Below are 24667 nucleotides of genomic sequence, written 5' to 3' on the forward strand. Positions count from 1 at the left end.
CTTGACCCGTCACTGAATAAAACACACACACACACACACACACACACACACACACACACACACACAACACACCCACCCCTACCTCCCTACTCACATGAAGTTTACATTCTAGTAGGAGAGACAGCCAATGATCAAGTAAGTAAAATATAGTATGCCAGGTGGTACTACATGAACTAGGGGAGAGAGTCCAGTGGCTCCCTGGGAAGGCAGCCAGTACAAAAGCCACAGGCCCTGCTGTGTTCAAGGAGCAACAGGGAAACTGGTATGACTGGAGCAGACTGAGCAAAGGTAGGAGGGGTCAGGGAGTCAATGGGATAGGGACCTAGAGTGCAGGAATGAATGAACAAATTGATACTAAAAGCATGAGATGGGAGAAAGAGGAAACTCTTCTGAGGTCAGTACTCTGTCTGGGCTTTCTAGCATGTAGACTGGTTAAGCTAAAAGAACACATGCTTTGTAGACAGTGAATTTTCATTCTGGTTTGGTTATTTGTGCTATTTGGTAGTTATTTAACCTCTCTAAATTTTAGTTTTTTGGTCCTTACCCTCATCTGTAAAATAGGAATAATACTTACCTCATCAGGTTGTTTTAAGGATTAAGTAAGATCAAGTGGCACAGAGTAGACCCTCAGTATGCTTGTTTCTTTTTCACCATAAACTAAATCCCACACTGATAGCAACTGGGAATTGGAGTCTGTGTTCTGGTACCAGGGCTACCATAACAATGGTATTATTTAGTCTTCCTGGGCTTCAGTTTCTTAACTAAGAAAATGAAGATGCTACGCACACACATTATAAAAACAGATATACATCAGTTAAGGTGTTGTTATAAAATTATAATCAAATAACATTACTATTACAATTTATCTTAATATTAAAAATTCAAAACAGCAAAAGTATATGACTCCTGTTTCTCTATGTTACTTCATCTCAAAAATCCTGTAAATTTTAATTATTTAAGCATGAAGTTCTAAAGATTTATTTAGCAGCCATGTTAACTTTTATTCCCTTTTCCTGTCCCTGCTTAAGAACACTGATCTAATAGAAAGATCTCTGGGACTTCCTTGGCGGTCCAGCGGTTAAGACTTCGCCTTCCAATGCAGGGGGTGTGGGTTCGATCCCTGGTCGGGGAGCTAAGATCCCACAAGCCTTGGGGTCAAAAAACCAGAAAACATAAAACAGAACCAATATTGTAACAAATTCAATAAAGACTTTAAAAACGGTCCACATCAAAAAAATCTTAAAAAAAAAAAAATCTCCAAGAAAACGTTTCACTGCAAAAATCAAGGTGAAGGGGCTTCCCTGGTGGCGCAGTGGTTGAGAATCCGCCTGCCAATGCAGGGGACACGGGTTCGAGCCCTGGTCTGGGAAGATCCCACATGCCGCGGAGCAACTAGGCCCGTGAGCCACAACTACTGAGCCTGCGCGTCTGGAGCCTGTGCTCCGCAACAAGAGAGGCCGCGATAGTGAGAGGCCTAAGCACCGCGATGAAGAGTGGCCCCCACTTGCCACAACTAGAGAAAGCCCTCGCACAGAAACGAAGACCCAACACAGCGAAAAATAAATAATAAATAAATAATAAATAAAAATTAAAAAAAAAAAAAAAATCAAGGTGAAGGATAAAGAGAGTTTATAGTAAGCTATTTTTTGTATAAAAAAGGGAGAGACTAAGAATCTTTATTTGTATTTGCTTATTTACTCATAAAGACACTATAGAAGTACATGTAAGAAACTAGTATCAGTGGTTATAGGTTGGGGAAGAGGAACTGGCACATGAAGGATGAGGTAGGACCCTATACCTTTTAATATACATTATTTGGAGACGTATATATTTAGGAATGCTAATCTGAAATCCAAGACTGAAATTCAGACTTTCTTGAAGAGTTAAAACTGAGCAAAGTAAACTTTGTATAATTAAAAAGTTAAGTATACAACAGTATGAAAACCTCAAATAGCTTTTCTCAGATAATTTGGGTATCCCTCAACCTGTTATTTGTATTTTTTTCTGAAATGTTCAAAAAACGTTATAAAATATCCTCAATAGTCTTCTCCACATTTTCCACTATGGAAACTAAGCCCAGCAGTAGCACATACAGAAAGAGACTGCATCCGTCAGCCCACCCCACCTCTGAGTCCCCAGGCAGACAAGTCTAGGAGCATATTATCTCAGCAGAGAACGTTACTGCACGTTTACACGCAAGCAACAAAGAACAGGAGAAAGAGGAGCAGAACATCAAAGAGGCTTTGGGAGAATCAGCTATTAGTATCCGTTGTGATATGCTGGCATTTCACTGGATAATACACGTTCAAAGCACGTTCTCTTCCAGGAAGGGAGAAGAGCTGTGGCGTAGATCTGTGAACAAAAGAGGAATGGGAAGTACTGATCCCAAATATATTTGAGCAGCAAACAGTGAAGAGTTATGAATGTCAGAGACAACTAACACAAAGAGAGCTAACAGAAGTTTTCCAAAAATTCAACTATGCCCTAAAGTGGTGGTTACAACCAGAGGCGACATTTCCCCCCCAGGTTTTCTGCAATGTTGGGAGACATTGTTTGATTGTCACAACACAGCTGGGGGTACTGAGTTACTTCTGGCATCTAGTGGGTAGAGGCCAGGGGTGCTGCTAAACACCCTGCAATGCACAGGCAGTCCGCACACCAAGGAGTCATCCAGCCCAGGATGTCAGTACTGCCAAAGCCGAGAAACCCGGGCCTACCAATGATAATCAGTATAGCAAACCATGTGCGTGGCTGAAAAGATCCATGAATGGCCTGAAGATAGATCACAGTAAATAGATTATGGAGTAATATCTTTCATTCTAGTGTGAATTCGGACTCTGTCTCTCCCAGGTGACCATTACATGAGGCATCCCATTGTGGCTGAGACGTTCTTCTATACTGTCATCATCGGTACAGTTTCCTACTTCTAGTGGTAACTGATATGTATTGTGCCAGGCAGTATGCTAGGAGCTTTTGTATAGATTATGTTACTTGATCCTTGGAACAGCACTATTATGAGGGAGGTTCCAGTATTAGCCCCATTCTACAGATGAAGAAAATGAGATTTGTAGAGGTTAAATTGCTTGCTCAGTCACACTAGGTAGAGTGGGGAAGCCAAGACTCAGGTCTGAAAATTGAACTCCAAAATCTGAATTTCTCCCCCAGCACTACCCTGCCCCCCACAGTATTCTATTGCCTCTTTCCCATTTGTGCCTCGGTGCTGGTGAGCGTACTTGCTCCCTGTCAGTCATCCTGCCTGGCCCTTGTCACCCAGTCACCTGCACTGTTTACTGCCATCTACTGCTGGGGCAGCAGGGAATAGGCAGTAGAGACGACATCATTCCTATCCTAAAGAAGGCTACCATGGTGGAGCAAACAAATATGATACAGAAGAACACAGATCACAAAGAGTACCAAATCAACCACAGAGAGGGGGAGGAAGGAATGGAAAGAATGATAAACAGTCAAAATGCTAGGAACCTGGGAACAAGCCCAATATCATCATTACCATCAACTTAAACTTAAAGGCAGCTCTGCATGCCATGTACAAGGCAAGGTGCTCTCAGGAATATAGGAGCACACTCAATCTGTGACAGTCCAAGGTACCACATGCTGGGTAGCTTTTTGAATACTTCTCCCAGGCAGCCGGGGAAGGCACCATGTCTGTGGGAGGCCTAGGTAGGCCTTGATGGATCAGGGAGATGAAACTTCCAGTCTGCCGAGGACCTGAAGTCTCAATCTGTTGAAAGACAGGCTAGTTTTTTTTCCTTTGTTTGTTTTTTTGGTGTAGTAGCAATCAAAATGGAAAGTCTGGAAAAGAAAAAAGTGTTAAAACACTGATCTGAGGGGTCAGAGTGGGGAGGCGGGGAGAAGAACATGAAAAGAAAAGTGAGTAGGCTCTTTAGTGTAGTAGTATACTCACAGTAATTTTTTTTTTTTAAGTTTCTTCATGATAGCTATAATATATTCAAAGCAAGGAATCTGTTTCAGTAAATGGCAAAAAGACAAATCGATCTGAGTAGATACTTTTTAATACGAAAAATTAAAATGGGGGACGAGGAAGCATAAGCTTAGTGGTATTCAATGAACATCCATCATCCAATAGTTCTTTCTAGAAAGTTCCTTAACTGACAATACAGCACTGAAGAAGTAACAACATATAATTCAGGCTCTAAGTAATTATCGTGGTCCAAATTTACACATGCTGTCCTTATTGTCACTCCCTTGTTAGCTCTGATTTCCTCTCCTGGGCCTAGACTGAGCACCTTTTTAAGTCTCCACCTGGCCCTTTGATTGGAGTGTGCAGAGTCTCCTAGCCCAGATTCCATGGTCTCAAAATGAAAATATTCTCCTTGTAGCCTTACTCCCCAAGCTCGGTGCCTGTGGGCTCTTAGACTGACCTTTTTCTAGTTCTGAAACCTTGCCTTTCAGCAGTTTTTCTTTCTAGGAGACGCTTTATCTCAGTTTCTTTGCTCTTTTTCCTTCTTTTTTTTTTTTTAATTAATTAATTAATTTATTTTTGGCTGTGTTGGATCTTTGTTTCTGTGCGAGGGCTTTCTCTAGTTGCGGCAAGCGGGGGCCACTCTTCATCGCGGTGCGCGGGCCTCTCACTATCGCGGCCTCTCTTGTTGCGGAGCACAGGCTCCAGACGCGCAGGCTCAGTAGTTGTGGCTCACGGGCCTAGTTGCTCCGCGGCATGTGGGATCTTCCCAGACCAGGGCTCGAACCCGTGTCCCCTGCATTGGCAGGCGGATTCTCAACCGCTGCGCCACCAGGGAAGCCCTTCCTTCTTTTTAAAAAAAGATTTGTACCAATCCTGGTCCCTCTGCTCAATCTGAGAATTTCATAAGCTCCTCTTAGGATCCTTAGGTTTCTCTGCTAAAAGCTCCCAACCTCCTTATAATTAGTAGGTCATTGATGATCTGCATCTTATTAATTCACTTCCTCTGACCCCTGGGGAGCCAAACAAGATTGTTCAGATGTTGAAGAGTTCTGATTCACCCCCATTTTTACTGTACATTCCTCTGACACCAGCTAAAGCCTTCTCCACCACTTCATGCCCTAATTCTTGTTTCAAACAGTGAAGGAAAACAGCAACCCAGTTTTCTGGATCTGGACCCATTTATGGTGTCTCTAAATGATCTCAATGATGATGACAGTATCTTCAGTAACAAGGACATAAAGCAGACACAGATTTATACTCATACTTGGCTAGCAGATGCCAAAAAAAGTGTTACTGTTCTTCTAGATCTTGCTGACCAAGTCAAATGAATCAAGCATTACATTATGACTATGGTATGCTGTAGCTGTAATTTTTTTAAAAAAACCTTTAACTTGTGAGAGAAATAAAAGGAAGCAGCATACATAGAATAAAAAAGACTAGTCATAGCTATTTTTATGAGTGCTCCTAAAAATTAGACTAAACAGTGAAAAGTCCCATTGAAAAAGCAGAGAGTAGAGCAAGGAAACATAAATTACAGGCCTGATTACCAAAAACCTATCTCAACCTAAGGAAGCTTTCTAACAAATTCCATGTAATTACTCTGCAAACTGCTTAGAATTCTGTGGTTATTTAACCATAAACATGGCTGCTATCAATGCAATGCAACAATTAAAATTACATATTAGATAAAAATTGCTTAAAGATATATAGTGGGATATCATTATAATCAGACTATCAAAGTCTAGCCATGAGAGCAGATATAAAAATGAATAAAGCATTGTATGTAGTTTTCTGTTTATTAATTAACATGTTAAATCAAGAAGAAAAAGTAATGTATTAAACTAGTGCTGGAAGAATGAAAGCAAATATAGGAATTGAGGCCCATCGAGGTGAAGTTACACAGTTAGGACTAGAATGAGAGATACACTATTTCATATATCTTAAGAAAAGACCAAACAGGACTTGGTATCATCACACTGTTTGGTTGTTGATGGGAAACTATTGTAAGTTATGACCAGAGTAAGGTCTGCAAGTATACAGGCAGGTTTTAACAGAAAAAGGTAAACTGATAAATAACAGGCACAGTACTTTGCACATAGTAGGTGCTCACTGTAATTGCCTCATAAAAGTCTGAAATGAATTAAATGTCTGCCGACCTGCACAGCACTGTGAATGAACCCATTTAAGAACCAGGTCACTCAGTGGTTTCCATGCCCTTATTTCAAATTGTGGTTTCAAACAAAACACGATGTCTTATGGAGGCAGTTTTGTCACTTAGGATTTTTCTAAAAACTACGAAAGAGGTATTTGAAGGCAGGGAATCTTCCATCTATCTATGATGGGGAGCAACTAGTTTTATTAACAACGTAAACACTAAAGCAGTGAGTAGGCCAGTGAATCTGGGGACTTCATCAGTATGAAGTGAAGGGCTCACTCAGTAACAGCCTGAAGAAGGTGACAGCCTAAATCAGAGACTTTTCCAGAGAAAGACATATTTGCCATTTATGCTTCAACTGTCTATCCTCAAGATGAACAGTGATTCTCAAACTGTGGCCCCTTTCAAGAGGTCTATGAGGTCAAAGCTATTTTCATAATAACGCTATCTTTTTCATTCATTCCCTCACAAGCATAAAAGGAGTTTTCCAAAGGCTACATGACATGTGGTGACGTCATTGCTCTTACAGCTGATGGAATGTGTGAAACAGATTTGAGAATCCAGCTGCCTTCAATTAAGCCAGGCATTAGAGTTTGCAGAAATATAAAACAACCCTTCCCACTAAGTTATTGGGTTAGAAAAAGTTATTTTTCATAAAAACATCTTATTTATGTTAACATATAGTGGGTTTATTATTTTTAATGAATAAACATATAAATACTTTAAAATATCTTGGTCTGAATCTCTAATACTATAAATACTGATAGACATAACCCACATCATCAAAAGCTCTTTAGAGTCCTCAATGATTTTTTTTTTTTTTTTTTTTTTTTAATGATTTTTTTAAGAGCATAAAGGAATCATGAGACCAAAAAGTTTGAGAACCACTACTCTGGAGGCTTTACTGAGTTGCACTGAAATTATCTGCTCATTCTTTCCCAAAAGCCTACAAACTCTGGAGAACAGGAAACCTCCCTGTTCATCTCAGTATAGCCCCAGTATTATATTCTTTGTTGTTTGCAAATTAAATGAACAAAAGTGTTGCCATATTCATAACATCAGAAACTTTAAATTCAAGATCCACATAGTAAATACAGTGGGTATTTGTCCTCTAAAAGATGACAGGTGAGAAACTAAGCTGACTCTGAAGTTGTTCACTACTTATAGGTTGATTTCTATAGCTACCAGAAACAACACAATGCCATTAATGGCTTGTGGTTTTATTGTTTGATAATCATGCTAAGCTTATTTATATGGGCCGGTTGTATGAAAAACTGGGAACGGATCTGGAAAAGTAGAAACATAATTGATGTGTTAGGGTGGTCAGACCATAGGTGAATATTTCCTTTTCAGTTTCATTGTTGTTGATGTAATGTTGCTTGTGTAATAAACAAACATATTTGTCCAGTAGAGCTCTGGCTCTGAGGAAAAAATAAAAAGGACCACTCCTTTGTTTGCAGAGATGAAATAACCAAAGGAGAGTGGGGGGCTAGGATGTGGACATTTACCACCCATCTCCCTTCTCCTCAAACAAGCAAGCACATACAGTTCTAATGCAGGGATCCGAAGAAGGAAGAACAGTCTCAGTTCTTTCCAGAGGCCAGTGTACTTGGAGAACACCAACGGGAAAACCATTTACACCTAATTTTCTTAAATACCTAAAACCAGGCACATGGTAAACACCAGAGCACCTTCTTTTAAAAATGAGTAAAATTAGTTAGGACAATACTACAGTATTTCCCACAGGAAAATGTTCATTCATTCATTCAAAAAGCCATTCATGTGGTACCTTCTACATGTAAGGGCTTTGTAGTAGACAATATAGAAGACACAAATGAATCAGACATGTGTCCTGTTCTTAAGAAGCTTATATTTTAGTAGTGTTGATTGTAATGTACATAAATAAAACACAAATCAAAAGTGATGAGAATTATATATAAGTTATTATGGGTATGACTGGCATTATAGCATTTAGACACACCATCTGTTTCATTATGTGTGTTATATGATGCATATTACTAACAGTGTCTTACTTAGAAGGAGATAAAATACAGTCACACATGTGTGCTGACGTGTGTGTAAATAAAAACTGAAAAGATGCTCTGAATGTATACTTTGTAATAAGGAACCAGCATTATGATTAGTACCAAAGAATGCTCAAGATGACATACGTGATTATTTTTGAAAAAACAAGGAGCTGGCATTGCATAGAATAATAGTGATAAACTACAGTAAGTTATGACAGTTCCGAGCCATAATAGAAACTTTAAAGAAGAGCTGTTATAAGCCACTGCTGTAAGCCAGTTTGGATTTAACTACCTCACATTTGTGTACATAAAACCAGCTTCTACAACCTGTTTTTATTGGACAGGATTCAGTGAATGTTCCTATAATCCTCTCATGTCAGTACTTGAACATGAATATGAGTACTCCAAGACAGTATTCTTCAAACTGGAGTACACATACTCTTGTGGGTACACAAAGAATTTCCAGAGGTATAAGCATGGAGAGCTTTAAGGGAATCAATGTCTACATCCACAATTCACACACATGCTTTCTGCCAGAAGAAAAGTGCTTGTGCTCTACAAGTTTCCTTTTCTAACAACCCTTTCAAAAGAGTCTTCTTCTTACTTAACAAAGTCTTACCAAATTAATGTAAGATCTTCTTACATTGTATCTTCCTGGGTTGGAAACCCCTCTGGGGCACAGACAAAGGGACAACTCTAGAAATACTCCTGATAGAGTCCCATGAGAGCAGAGCAGCAGTAGCTTCAGAACCAACCACTGGATGGATATAGGCAAATAACAGTGCCTGTTATTTCATCTGGGGACAACTCAGGGTAATAAGTTTTTTGTTTTTGTTTTTTTAAATTTTTATTTATTTATTTGTTTTTTGGCTGCCTTGGGTCTTCGTTGCTGCGCATGGGCTTTCTCTATGTTCGGTGAGCAGGGGCTACTTTTCCTTGCGATACACAGGCTTCTCATTGCAGTGGCTCCTCTTGTTGCAGAGCACGGCACAGGCTCTAGGTGCAGGGGCTTCAGTAGCTGTGGCACGTGGGCCATAGAGTGCAGGCTCAGTAGTCGTGGCGCACGGGCTTAGCTGCTCCGTGGCATGTGGGATCTTCCTGGACCAGGGATCAAACCCATGTCCCCTGCATTGGCAGGCGGATTCTTAGCCACTGTGCCACCAGGGAAGTCCCGGGTAATAAGCTCTTGTTCCTCATCTCTTCTAGAAGTGAAATGGTTACCAGAGGGATGTGTATTTACACTTTTACTTAAGTTGAAAAATGAAGCCAGACTTTTCCTGAATGTCTGATTTGGTTGACTGGTTTGCCAGTGATGACTTTTAGATTATATGGCAGACGTTAATATATACCTTTTGCAATTATTTAAACCTTGAATAAAAAATTCTAGATGCCAGCTTTAAAATGTGTGAAGGCGTACTTAGTTAAAAAAAATTCTTTTAGAACAAATTACCGAAAGAGAATTAAGAAAACAATTCCATTTACAATAACATCAAAATGAATAAAATACTTAGGAATAAATTTAACCAAGGAAGTAAAAGATCTGTATAGTAAAACTATAAGACATTGATGAAATAAAATGAAGAAGACACAGATAAATGGACTGATGTTCCATGTTCATGGATTGGAAGAATTAATATTGTTAAAATGTCCATACTATCCAAATGATCTACAGATTCAATGTAATTCCTATCAAAATTCCAATGTAATTTTTCACAGAAATAGAAAATACAATCCTAAAATGTACATGGAACCACAAAAGACCCTGAATAGCCAAAGCAATCTTGATAAAGAACAAAGCTGGAGGCATCACATGTCCTGATTTCAAACTATACTAGAAGCCTATAATAATCAAAACAGTTGGTATTGGCATAAAAAAAGACACAGAGACCAGTGAAACACAAAAGAGAGCCCAGACATAAACCCATCCATATATGGTCAATTAATTTTCAACAAAGGAGCCAAGAATATACAAGGGGGAACGGATAGTCTCTTCAATAACTGGTGCTGGAAAAACAGGATATTCACATGCAAAAGAATGAAATTGGACTCCTGTCCTACATTATACACAAAAATCAACTCAAAATGGATTAAAGATTTGAACCTAAGACCTGAAACTAAAAGTCCTAGAAAAAAAATATAGGGGGAAGCTCCCTGACACTGGTCTTGGCAATGATGTTTTGAATTTGACACCAAAAGCAAAGGTAACAGAAGTAAAAATAAGCAGACAGGACTACATCAAACTAAAAAGAGCTTCTGCACAGCAGAGGAAACCACGAACAAAATGAAAAGGTATCCTATGGAATGGGAGACAATATTTGCAAACCACATATAACTGATAAGGGGTTATTATCCAAAATATACAAAGAACTCATACAACTCAAAGCAGAAAATTCAAATAACCGAATTAAAAAATGGGCAAAGGACCTGAACAGACATTTTTCCAAAGAAGACATACAAATGGCCAACAGGTATATGAAAAGGCACTCCACATCACTAATCATCAGGGAAATGCAGATCAAAACCACAATGAGATATCATCTCACATCTGTGAGGATGTCTATTATCAAAAAGACAAGAGATAACAAATGCTAGGGAGGATGTGGAGAAAAGGGAACTGCTGCACACTGCAGATGGGAATGTAAACTGGTATAGCCACTATAGAAAACAGTGTAGAGGTTTCTCAAGAAATTAAAAATAGAACTACCATGTGATCCTTTGGTATATATCCCAAGGAAATGAAATCACTATCTTGAAGAGACATCTGTACTCCCATGTTCACTGCAGAATTATTCACAATAGCCAAGGTATGGAAACAGTCTGAGTGTCTGACGACGGATGAATGGGTAAAGAAAATGTGGCGTGTATGTGTGCATATATACAAATGTATTTTACATATATAAATATGTAAATTCATTACATATACAAATGCATATATGTAAATATATGCAAAGTATATTTTATACAATGTATGTAAAAGTATATTTATATATAATGTATACATATAAGTGTTATATATAATACATTATACAGCTACAGTACATATATACATTTACATGTGTGTACACACACATATATGTGTGGGAATACACACACACGTGTATATATATGGTGGAATATTATTCAGCCTTTAAAAAGAAGGAAATCCTGCCATTTGCAATAACATGGATGAACCTAGAGGGCATTATGCAAAGTGAAATAAGCCAGGCAGAGACAGACAAACAGTGCATGGTATTACTTAAATGTGGAATCTAAAAAAAAAGTTGAACTCAGAAAGAGAGTAGAATGGTGGTTGCCGGGGACTGGGGGAATGGGGGAAATAGGGAGGGGCTGGTAAAACTATAGTTATAAGATGAATACGGTCTGAGGTTATCATGTATAACACGGTGATTACAGTTGATAATACTGTATTTTATAATTGAAATTTGCTGAGAGAATAGAACATAAGTGTTCTTACACACACAAAAAAGGTGAACATGTGAGGTAATGGAACTATTAACTTGGTGGGAATCCTTTCATATTCATATATATGTATATCAAATCATCACACTGCATACTTTAAATATCTTATAATTTTATTTTTCAATTATACCTCAATAAGTAAAAAAGACAGCATCTGCTAAAAGAAAGTGCTATAATTACTCTTTACAGGAACAAATTAATTGTACATAATAGAAAATTATTTTAGGAGACAGGAGCAAACATTTGAAAACCACTGCTCTGTGAGATATGAACTAAAAAGAATGCAAGCACAATGATAAATGAGAATTTTTCTTTAGGCTGATAAGTTTCTCTAACACACAGAGTGTTCCTTGAGAAAGACACTTCAGATGTGGACCAGGTCCATGAACTAGTTTGTGTTCTTTGTTGGAGAGGCAATGTAGTATGGGGAAAGAGAACAGGCTCTGTCTGCCCCTTCCTGATCTTTCTGACCCTCAATTTTCATGGCTGTAAAATAGAGAATAATCTCAAACCCTATAGGCTCACCTGGGAATTAGAAGCAATAGCTGTACTACTGACTTAGATCAGTGCTTGGCAGCACATCACTGGCATTAAAAGAATGGTAGCTATTATATAGTCTCAAATAATTTTAGTCTTTGGGCTAGAACCAAAGTTATTTACTGCCTTTTTTAAGGTGAAAATTTAGCTACTAATCGAACACCTATGATATGCATTTTAAGTCATTTTTTTCCAGTAATGATGACAGATTTTAGATTAGTCCTACCTGATGTTCTCTGTGGGAAAAATGGATGGCCCTGTAGGTCAGGAATATATGCTATGCCGACAGTTTGGGGTATTATCAATGATGAACAATTGGCTGAGTTAATATTGAGCCAGAATACCATTTCCAGAAAACATCTGACACATACATAGTAAAGCTTTAGTCAGTCCTGGCATCACCTGGGAACATGCTGTAATGCAAACTTTGAGGCCCATCCCCTGCGTACAAAATTGGAATCTGCCATTTAACAAGATTCCCAGGTGATTCAAATGAACCTTAAACTGTGAGAAGCACTGGTAGAGAACAGGCTCTGAGCAGAGACGATACAATCACCAGGTGTATATGTAACTCAGGTGGGAAAGATGAGTCAGGCAGGACCATAAAGAGTCTAACTTCTAATGACAGACTGGCATACACACGTGCATAAACACACACACAACACGAACACAGGCGTAGATCAGTGGTTCTCAACTGGGGGTGATGCTGCACCCCCAGAAGATACTGGCCAATGTCTGGAGATATTTTTGGTTGTCACAACTGGGGAGATGTTACGAGCATCTCCTGAGTAGAGACCAAGGATGCTGCTAAACATCTTACAAGGCCCTCCACCATAAAGAATCAGTTGGCCCAAAATGTCAATAGTGCTGACGCTGAAGAAACCCTAGCATAGATTATACAAACATATTAATTGGAAAAGTCACAAACGCATATTAATTGGAACTATTCATGGGAAAAGGAGCAATAATTTGACCTCACAGTTCTGAGGGGAAGAATTTCATATCTGGACATCCCAAGGTCTATGCTGCTTTCAAGATTGTGAGTACCCTGGTTAAAAGCTCTCAAAATCACTTATCTGCTGTTACTAGCAAAACCAGAGTCAATGATAATCTGTATTAGCATATAAAGTCAGTCAGCATCAATGCCTAGAGCCTGTTAATATGCAAAGAAAAATAATGGAGACAGAAAATTGTCACTGTTTGGTTTAAAACCCAATCCTACTGAAGAAGGAAGCTGCCTTAGGACCCTCAAACTCCACACCCTTCTTACCAAAAGATACCAAGTCTATACCCTCATTGTACACGTCCACAATCCCTTGTCTGCAATTTCAAAGATCTAAAAACTACATAAAGTTTTTGCTAAATTGTGGCAGCAAAACTTCTTATCTGAACTCATTTGGCAGCAAAACCTGAATGGATGTGAGGTTATTTATTATCTTAATTATCCCACTTAGTGTAACTATTCACATGGTTCACTGTAGAAGTATTCAGAGGTTTACTTAGGAGGTGGTGCCACAGGCCTTACTGAAGCTGTTATGTAATATATGGTGAATGCTCCTTACTGCCCTTCTAAAATTTGAAAACTCTAGAATTTTGGAAACATTTGGCTTTGGAAATTCTAGATAAGTGATTGTGGACCTCAAATAACTAAAATGCAGTCAACACTCAGCAAATATTTGCTGAAAGCATTCAAATAAATATTTGAAAGAAAAAAAATAACATAGTCGACTATGTGTATGTATATACACATAAACACACACACTTGTATTATATACTCACATAAATATATATATCCCTGCATTAGTAATTAGCATTGTGGCAATTAGCTTCCTTGTTTAGGGCACTGTGCACAACAGGCCAGGCTTGCAGCTTCAAATCTTGTAAGACCAGCTAACTTTACAAAGAAACACCTTTCTTCAAGACTATAAATTAACCTCAAACTTTATCCTTCAAAATGCTTCTGGATATAAGGCAAGAAATAGTGAATGATTTAGGATAAACCCAGTCACCATACCAGAAGAAGTGCTGATTCCAATTCAGTAGCATAACCAGTGTCTCTGTCTCTCTCTTTTTTTCTCTCTCTCTCTCTCTCTCATACATACATCACAACCCTGCAATGTGTAATAGCATTACAAGCACCCTACGGGCTCTGGAAAGGTTCCATCAGGGCCTCCCTCCTATCCTGGATTCACACTGGTTGATGGTTGGGGGTATAACTCTTTCTGCATATAAATTCCTATTTTCCTCCCTGAAAGGCTTTACCTGACTAGCCTGTTGACTGTCCTAAGGTGTGCTCATGGGACTGGTCCAGGGCAACAGCAGGTTGTTAGGAAACAAGTAGTAAGGAAATGCTGAGAGCAAATGTATTCGAATTGTCAGTTTCACGTGTCTAACTGTGTAAGATGGGGCTTGGAAACAGATGGGGATACCAGCCAATTTTCAGAAACCATGAAAAAGATAAATGAACTTGCACCATGCTGAAAAAGATGCATCATGCTTGCTGCTGAAAACACTGAACACAACGGAAACCGAAGCATCTTCAAAATCTTTTTTGCCAGTTATGGCAATGCCAAGATTCACTGATGACCATTCAATTTTAATGTTCTTTTCATTATACTTCAAACAGTCTTCCCTCCTTCGTATCCTAAGAAAACATACCTTCTTCTCATGAAAATGAAATAGCACATGGTATTATTTAATGAGCTGAAAAATCCTGAAAAGTTTTTGTGAAACTGTTCTCTAATAAAATTCTAAGAACTGTGATGTAGAGAGGGGAAAATATTTCACTGCAGTACTGTTAAATACCATTCTAATGCTAAGGTGGGAGGAAGAAGCACTTTGCCAAAGTTTCTGTAACCACTTCACCACCAAAGCAGTTTACCCATGGATGCTGCCACTGGGTTGTGAAGTCCCACTACCTTTCAGGAGGGAGCCGCCGTGCTTCTCTTCTCAGGTTCCCATGTGTCTCAAATAGGGAGTGGGACAGAGCCAGAAGCCATGGGCAAGCCTCTTGCCAAGACTGTGGATGAGATCATCAACCACCCCACCCCGGCATCCAGACCAGCTTCTTCAGAATTTCACAGGCCACAGCCCTTGGGCCAGCCTGTCAGGTTCTCAAAACAGGAAAAACTAAAAGTGGATCCTCCCCATAAAAAAGTTTGAAAGTTCTTACATTATACAATTATTTTAAACACGTTCCTCTTGTGTAGTGTAATTACAGAAGAGTGGATTAGAATCTCAGAAAGGACTCTATTTCCAAGAAGAATACCCCAAGTTAACTTCCTAGTAAAATGTCCTCTCAAATCCTAAACAACTTTAAAAAGAAAGTTCTGTGGCAAGAATTAAAGACATGCATTGGATAGTTAACTCATTCCTAGTAGAAAAGATATATTCAAATATTATGAATTCTCTATGCTTGATCAGAAAACAAATATTTATAACTTTTCATCCACGACAAGTCCTTTAGTTCAATTCTTCAGGTATTCCATCCTGTTTTAGCCTCTGTATAACAATACTGCAAAGCGGTAATTACATCCTCTATAATCAGCCCATTCCCAGTGTAATTAAGGAGTGCCACAAATTTAAAACTATGACTTCAATACTGAGGGAAAAAATGTGTGGAAGAGACAGTTTATATTGCAGGTAAAATGTCCTCCTGCTTTGTTGACAAACTTAAAACGTAAAGAAAAAAAATAACATGTTATCATAGAGTCATCATTCAAGAGGGACTCATTATGTTCCTGATAAGAGTTTTTCCTCCATCATTTCTAACATGTCACTCATCAAGCTCTTTTGTATCAAATCCCATGCTCTTCCCAAGTGTTATGAAAACTCTAAACCCCTTTAGGTGCCTGTCAATTACTCTCATTCAACTACCATCCACTGTGGGGATAGAGATATCTGTGAATTGATTCCTGACACAATGTCAGGCTAGTGTAAACCAAATTTAAACTGGCAAACAGGTCCATCAGTAAAGTGCCTAACTTCTAAGCAATGTGAATAAATTTTATCTTAACTAAGAATCAGGAAGCTGATCACCAAACATTAATGTATCACATAATGGTTCATGCCAACCATTTGATAAATATAATAATAACCACATTAATAAAATGGATCAACAGCAACAATTATCAAATGTTTATTATGTGCCAGCACTGTGAGAATCTTAGACAAATTATCTCATTTAATTTTCACAGATGGCCCCTGAGATAATACAATTATTGCCTCCATTTTTCATAGAAGAAACCGAAGCCCTGGGGATGTTAAATAACTGCCCAGGTTAATTAGTTGGTAAGAGTAGGGCCAGTCTGGAAGCTTCCTCCAACTGAATCTCAAGCTTGTGTCTGTTTTTACAGCCTTCAGGCCACAATGTCTACTGATTATATGTTATACAAGCAATTTAAACCAAATATTCTTGCCCTCCTGGTGAACTGCAACTGTTACCAATCAATGAGGGGTGGGAGGAAAGCAGGTAGTGAAAACAAAAAAAGCAAGACATCTGTTTAATCAAGATTCTCCTCCCCCATCAAATTCAGGAACTCCTTTCCATATACTGTATGAGTCGATACTGTCTTACTAAATTACATAAATGTTTACTCACAGCTGACAAGTTACTAAAGCACCAGTTACAAAATAGAATGCGCTCTTGTATTTTTCAGATTAAAAAGGTTAATTGACCAAGAAACGGAGTCCCAGAAGAAGAAGGAGCAAGAAAAAGAGAAGAGGGTCACTGCCCTGAAAGAGGAGCTGACCAAACTGAAGTCTTTTGCTTTGATGGTGGTGGACGAACAACAAAGGCTGACGGCACAGCTTGCCCTTCAAAGACAGAAAATCCAAGACCTAACCACGAGTGCAAAGGAAACACATGCTAAACTAGCCCTTGCTGAAGCCAGAGTTCAGGAAGAAGAGCAGAAGGCAACCAGACTAGAGAACGATCTGCAAACGCAGACCACAAAGTTTCACCAGAACCAAGAAACAATTATGGCGAAGCTCACCAATGAGGACAGCCAAAATCGCCAGCTTCGACAAAAGCTGGCAGCACTCAGCCGGCAAATTGATGAGTTAGAAGAGACAAACAGGTCTTTACGAAAAGCAGAAGAGGAGCTGCAAGATATAAAAGAAAAAATTAACAAGGGAGAATATGGAAACTCCAGCATCATGGCTGAGGTTGAGGAGCTCAGGAAACGTGTGCTAGAAATGGAAGGGAAGGATGAAGAGCTCATAAAAATGGAGGAGCAGTGCAGAGATCTCAATAAGAGGCTGGAAAAGGAAACATCACTGAGTAAAGACTTTAAACTCGACGTTGAAAAACTCAGTAAAAGAATTATGGCTCTGGAAAAATTAGAAGATGCTTTCAACAAAAGCAAACAAGAATGTTACTCTCTGAAATGTAATTTAGAAAAAGAAAGGATGACCACAAAGCAGTTATCTCAGGAACTGGAGAGTTTAAAGATAAGGATCCAAGAGCTAGAAGCCATTGAAAGTCGGCTGGAGAAGACAGAATTCACCCTAAAAGAGGATTTAACTAAACTGAAAACATTAACTGTGATGCTGGTAGATGAACGGAAAACAATGAGTGAAAAATTAAAGCAAACTGAAGATAAGTTACAAGCTGCTGCTTCTCAGCTTCAAATGGAGCAAAATAAAGTGACAACGGTTACTGAGAAGTTAATTGAAGAAACTAAAAGGGCACTGAAGTCCAAAACTGATGTGGAAGAAAAAATGTACAGTGTAACGAAAGAGAGAGATGATCTAAAAAACAAACTGAAAGCAGAAGAAGAGAAAGGAAATGATCTCCTGTCCAAAGTTAACATGTTGAAAAACAGGCTTCAATCACTGGAAGCAATTGAGAAAGATTTCCTAAAAAACAAATTAAATCAAGATTCTGGTAAGTCCACAACAGCATTACACCAAGAGAACAATAGGATTAAAGAGCTCTCTCAAGAAGTGGAAAGACTGAAACTGAAGTTAAAGGATATGAAAGCCATTGAGGATGACCTCATGAAAACTGAAGATGAGTACGAGACTCTAGAACGAAGGTATGCTAATGAACGAGACAAAGCTCAATTTTTATCTGAAGAGCTGGAACATGTTAAAATGGAACTTGCCAAATACAAGTTAGCAGAAAAGACAGAGTCCAGCCATGAACAATGGCTTTTCAAAAGGCTTCAGGAAGAAGAAGCTAAATCAGGTCACCTCTCAAGAGAAGTGGCTGCACTGAAAGAGAAAATTCATGAATACATGGCATCTGAGGACCTGATATGTCACCTCCAGGGAGATCATTCAGTTCTGCAAAAGAAACTCAGTCAACAAGAAAACAGGAACAGAGATTTAGGAAGAGAGATTGAAAATCTCACTAAAGAGTTAGAGCGGTACCGTCATTTCAGTAAGAGCCTCCGGCCCAGTCTCAATGGAAGAAGAATCTCTGACCCTCAAGTATTTTCCAAAGAAGTTCAAACAGAAGCAGTGGACAATGAGCCACCTGATTACAAGAGTCTCATTCCTCTGGAACGAGCAGTCATCAACGGTCAGTTATATGAGGAGAGTGAGGACCAGAATGAGGACCCTCATGATGAGGAGTCCGTGCTGTCCTTCAAATGCAACTCATCTACTCCCTGTCCTGTTAACAGGAAGCTATGGATTCCTTGGATGAAGTCCAAGGAGGGCCATCCTCAGAATGGAAAAATACAAACTAAACCCAGTGGCAACTTCGTGCAACCTGGAGATCTAGTCCTAAGCCACACACCTGGGCAGCCACTTCATATAAAGGTTACTCCAGACCATGTCCAAAACACAGCCACTCTTGAAATCACAAGTCCGACCACAGAGAGTCCTCACTCTTACACAAGCACTGCAGTGATACCAAACTGTGGCACCCCGAAGCAAAGGATAACCATCCTCCAAAATGCTTCCATAACTCCAGTGAAATCAAAAACCTCTGCTGAAGGCCTTATGAATTTCGAGCAAGGCATGTCCCCAATTACCATGGCAACCTTTGCCAGGGCACAGACCCCAGAGTCTTGTGGTTCCATAACTCCAGAAAGGACAATGTCACCTATTCAGGTTTTGGCTGTTACTGGTTCAGCTAGCTCCCCTGAGCAGGGACGCTCTCCAGAGCCGATAGAAATCAGTGCCAAGCACACGATTTTCAGAGTCTCCCCTGATCGGCAGTCATCATGGCAGTTTCAGCGTTCAAACAGTAACAGTTCAAGTGTGATAACTACTGAGGATAATAAAATCCACATTCACTTAGGAAGTCCTTACATGCAAGCCGTAGCTAGCCCCGTGAGACCTGCCAGCCCTTCAGCATCACTGCAGGATAACCGAACTCAAAGCTTAACTAATGGGGCACTAAACAAAACAACCAATAAAGTCACCAGCAGTATCACTATCACACCAACAGCCACACCTCTTCCTCGACAATCACAAATTACAGTAAGTAATATATATAACTGACCACCCTCCCTTATTTGGTTTATACTGATATTATTGCAAGGAACTCAGTCCTTTTTAACTATCCCTCCACATCCCTCAAAAGACTGACTGAACTTGTACTTCGGGAAGGTTTATGCATGAACTATCCAAGAGTATCTGAAACTAACTACGTGTTGCCTGCATAGTCATATCAAGCGTGCACTTACTGTATATTTTTTCATTTACATACCTGTATGGAAAATATTTAGTCTGCACTTGTATAAATACATCTTTATGTATTTCATTTTCCATAACTCACATTAATTTGACTGCAACTTGTCTTGGTGAAATACTTTAACATTATAAAGCAGTAAATAATTTGTTATTTTTACCATTGCTTGCTGAATTTTCTTTTGGTCATTTTGTGTTCTTTTTTTTGCATGTATAATAGAATTTTATTTCCTGTTCATAATGTCTATTAATTCTTCCTTAGAAACAAACAGGACCTACTTCCCATATACAGTCAACTTCTGATCACATATTAGAGGAGGAGGAGGAAGTAGTTGAAATAAATGAAATTTTATGGCTCTTTGATTTCAAAGTGAACTATAAGGTCTCTCAGGAGCAAACTTCATGCTTGAGATGTATCTCAATATCCCTGGTGCCCAGCACAGTGCTTAGCACTGTGTTAGGAATTTAGTTACTTAATAAATGTTTACTGATAATCACTGAATAAAATAATATTAAATAATTTGCTTTTGTGAGCACATATGAGCTGATGGTGAAAGTAAAAAGCTTTGAAATGTGATAGTAAGCCAGAAAAAGCACATTTGGAAATACAAGTTACCTTCACAATCAAGAGTTGACTGTATTTCTACCATAGATGAAAATCCCCTTAAAACATTTATGTCTACATCCAAACCTGGAATCAGCCACTAAGACATATGCTCTTGAACACTGCTTCAAAGCAAAAATGTCTTTCTTGTTCCTTTTTCCTATTAGGTTCCCAAAATAGTTTGAATTACTTAAGGTAGGTGCTTCCTACACCTTGCTTGTTTGTTAGTGGGCTACATTCAGAAGCTTAAACTTAACTGTGTGTGTTCTGTTTTTTTTTTAACCTCCCAACAAGCAAATAAAAACCAAAGATAATTACAATGTAAGTTACAGAAAAGACATTTAAAAAAAAATACAGTATGTTAGTTGAGGGAAGTTTCTCCTGTGATTATTGTTACGCCATTTTCAAGATATGTGAGAAAAACTCAGTAATCCTTAAAAAAAAAAAAAAAGCATCCTAGGAATTCTGATACTCTGCTAATGGGACTCAGCATAATCTGTACTTCTGTAGCAGAGAACAACAGCTTTCAGAGGAACATTTTAAATTACAAATCTGGTCCCCAAGCCACATTCAAAAAAGATGATTTCAGACAAAGTAGCTCATTGTCATTTTCCCTTTTCCAACCTCATAACTGTTAATTTAGTGTGGTCAATTTTATTGCCAGTTATTGATTTTAAACACAATTCATTTAGACACCCAGGCAAACTGTGAAGATCTTTAGAAGTAAAAGGAATCTTTCACAATTATCCTCCTTTCCCTGCAAAATCAATTTCATGATAGCAAAGCAAGGATTTGTTGACAGAAACACTTCCATGGTGATGAACTGCAACACCAACGCTGTGGGCTTGCATCATCATTAAATAAATTTGGATGAAAGCTGAGGCTAGTGATGAATGAGAAAGCTTCTGTTTAAACACATTTATCTTGGGAATTGGCAGTGACCCAACTGTATTACAAAATACATGATGGTCTAAATGTTTTCCAAAACTGTTTTTATTTTTAAGTCACCTTGGGTTAGAACTTTAGAAGAAACTACATACATCATTTTACATCTTTCAAAGTAGACATTGATAACATTGCTGCATGAGATGTCTTTCTAGATAATAAGAGAGTACATATAATGTTTTGGTGGGTAGCGATCAACTAATCATGAAATAATAAACAGAAACCAGAAAGAATTAAAGGACAAAGTCTTCCCAGCACTTCCCAACTTTTGTCACATAATGACACAAACAGAAAACACACTGGATACAATGGATAAAGAGGCAGAGATGATCAGGGACTCCTGTCATCCTCAGGTTCCTCCTGGCTGCCCCAAGTACTGAGGGAAAGATCCATTTTTGGCACCCCTGTAACTAATAGAGTTTGAGAGGCTCTGGGCTATTCATTAGTCGAACTGTTTTGTAAGGATTCAATTTCTTATCTTTTGTGAGCCAGAGCAATTTTATACAATAAAGTTAATACTACAAGTCCTGTGCTCCATGATTATGATGCACAAATTCTCATTTCATCATCTGCTCCAGATATTAACTATAAATAGGCTTCCCAAGTAATTAACGTTATTGGAAATTTACTGGACTTTCAAGGAACTGAACCTCTTTTAGAGGTTCCTCTACTAGGGCTACTTCAGTGTAATGACTCATATCCACATCAAAATTTAGGAACACTGTCATATTAATAACATATATAGATTACTAAAAGTGCTACTAATTAAAGTTTATGGTAAAGAGAGCATCATCTCTGAAAAAAAGTATCTTCCCTTTTCCATAAAATCACACAAAGAATGACACATCCTAGATTTTTGGCCTTTAATTTCAAAAATAATTTTTTATAACTGCGTGTGTGCGCGCGTGTGTGCATGTGTGTTTGGGAGGTTACAGAATTTTCTTTTTCATTCACATAAAATCACAGAAGAACTTTGAAAACTAGGAAGGAGAGAGGAAGTGACACTGGAAAATCTTCATATGAGATATGTGAAAGTGGAGGGTTGTATTCTTGAAGAAAAGAAGGCCTTTGAGAGGCTCACAGAAGACAAGACTGTTTCTATAAACATCTGAAAAAATACCTTCCTTTCATTTCATTTCATCTGAAGTCCCAGCTTCAGAACCAAGATTCATTTTACTCAGTCCCCCTATCCCTTTAACTTTTTGAGCTGCAGCATTCTATCACAGATTTGAATGATTTTACCACATTCTTCTTCCCTTTTAAGAGCATTTGCAAAGCTTTCCCAAGGATGCCACTGCTCTCTGGGTCACCCCTTCCAGAAGGACAACGTGCATTACTATAGTTGGATCTTTACACACAAAGGAAAGTCTCTATAAGATGATGACAGGATTATATAAACTCTACCTAGAAGGTTTCTACAACTACATTTCACAATGCCAAGACATTAGGCATGGGGTCTTCATGACACCCAAAGTATAAATTAGGTTGCACTGTGAGATGGCCATAAAAGGGGTATTTAATTTAAAATTCTTAGACTTGTAGCCTAAGCATTCTGTGATCTTTATTGACTAAAATATAACTCCACACAAAAACATATTTTTAATAGCTTTTTTGATTCCGATTCTTTACAAAGTGAGTCTCCTTTGAAACTTGTTAGACAAAGGCAGGAAAAGAGATTTAATAACACTACAGTTTCCCTACATCTTGGTTTCTGTTGTTGTTTCCTCCTCCAAAATAATCATTTTACTTTGCAATCCTAAGAGAAAAGATAATCAGGCAATAATGCATGCCCGAAACATTAGGATCAATGTTTCTCAAAGTAAAATCCAAAACACATGTATGAGAATCCCCTGATGCCCCACCCAGAGCTATCAAGTCACAATCTCTGAGGGTAGGGCCCCGGAAGCTGCATTTTTTAACAAGTTCCTCTGCTGATTAGTACGTACCTAAAGAAGGAATTCCATTGTTTTAGAAATTTCTATACTGATAAACACTAGCAAATACGTTCTGACTCTAGTCTTGCTCTAGCAGAATGAATTACACCTGTCTCAGGAAGTGTGACTATTCTACCCTCTAGTGGCTAGCATGACAAACAGAAGGCTTAGTCTCCAGGGGTTTTTTTTATTCAAGAGAAAAGCTCAATAAAAACTACCATTTTATAGGTGGGAAGGTTCCCAGTTTTATAACTGTAGCAAAGCATAGATGCCTGAATCTTTAACTGAGCAGTAGCAGGCTGTCTGACACCTACAAGCTCTGTTTCTCCCTCAGATCCCAGGCCCTCAACATAACCCTACAGCATTTCTTGGGAATGGTCCAGAACACACATTAAAGAGAGCAGTTTGGATGAGCCAAAACAAAGGACTCCATTCACCTTGGGCCACAGTGAAGCAAATGCAAGAACAAGGAAGATAAGTGGTTCAATAAAATCCCCAAACCTTAAACCCCCTTAAAATTCATTTTCATTTAGATTAAACTCCTTTCCTTTCCAACAGATGGATTCTTCCACTGTGCAGTCAAATATGTCAGAGCAGGCAGCCCCCAAAGGCAATGCTGTAGGGTAAGGAATCCTTAGGGAGCCCAGCAAGTTAACTGGCCAACACACTCCTAAGTACTTTATAATTTGATAATGAATTAACACTGTTCATATGGCAACACATACAAATCTGTCAATATTCTATCAGGACACCAGGTTTTACAACACTTAGAATGGTGCCATAAAAATGTAATCTGGGCTAACCTTTAGCACTGCAGTCAGCAATCCTAGAGATAATCCTCTTGTGGCCTCATTTTAAAATTTCACTTATTTTTTCACAAAATTATTGGTCAAGAGAAATAAAAGTTATCTAATTATCTGAGATACTTTTTGGAAGCCTGAAATTAGTTTTCTTATTTTAGTGAGTTCCTTTTTCCTGCATAGACAAATGGTTCTGTATGATATTTTTGGAAGGTTACCTATAAGAGACCTTTTTTTTTTTTTTTTTTTTTTTGCCTATTAGTTTAGTTTTGCTTTTTTAAAGGTTAGTCATCTTTGGATAACCAACAATAGGCCCTACAGACCTACAAAGGCTGTCTCACTCTCTGCCATTCTTTAGGTCCCTGGAAGGGTGGAGTGGGTTTACTAACTGACATAGCACTCCTGTCTCCGTGACATGCACAGTGTCTCAGCATGCAGTGTCTTCTCTTCAAAGCACATGGACACAACTGATCAATCCACTGATCATGACAAACTGAACTGGGCGGCTATTAAGGAGACAAAAGGTTCACTGTCCTTCAAGAGCTTCTGTCTGGTATGTAGAGATGAGAATCTTGAATCTGACTAAATATAAGCCTCAAAACAAATTTAAAAATCTGCA

At 38.6% G+C, this 24667-nt stretch overlaps 2 protein-coding genes across 5 annotated transcripts in view; one reads left to right on the plus strand and one right to left on the minus strand.

Moving 5' to 3' along the window:
• CMSS1 (cms1 ribosomal small subunit homolog) overlaps positions 1-24667 on the minus strand; it is a 383497-nt gene that overhangs the window by 338058 nt on the left and 20772 nt on the right. The gene's annotated exons all lie outside the window — the stretch shown is intronic.
• Positions 1-24667, plus strand: part of FILIP1L (filamin A interacting protein 1 like) — a 46937-nt gene that overhangs the window by 11756 nt on the left and 10514 nt on the right. Inside the window, exon 2 of one of the 2 annotated variants that reach the window (XM_068546860.1) lies at positions 16780-19898. In XM_068546860.1, coding sequence (XP_068402961.1) covers positions 16895-19576 — 2682 coding nt within the window. In that variant the 5' untranslated portion in view covers positions 16780-16894 and the 3' untranslated portion in view covers positions 19577-19898. Of the gene's footprint in view, positions 1-16779; positions 19899-24667 lie in introns of those variants that run through there. The other variant, XM_068546861.1, reaches the window with a different exon arrangement.

Source organism: Eschrichtius robustus, chromosome 6 (assembly GCF_028021215.1).
Source record: "Eschrichtius robustus isolate mEscRob2 chromosome 6, mEscRob2.pri, whole genome shotgun sequence".
Taxonomy (NCBI): domain Eukaryota; kingdom Metazoa; phylum Chordata; class Mammalia; order Artiodactyla; family Eschrichtiidae; genus Eschrichtius; species Eschrichtius robustus.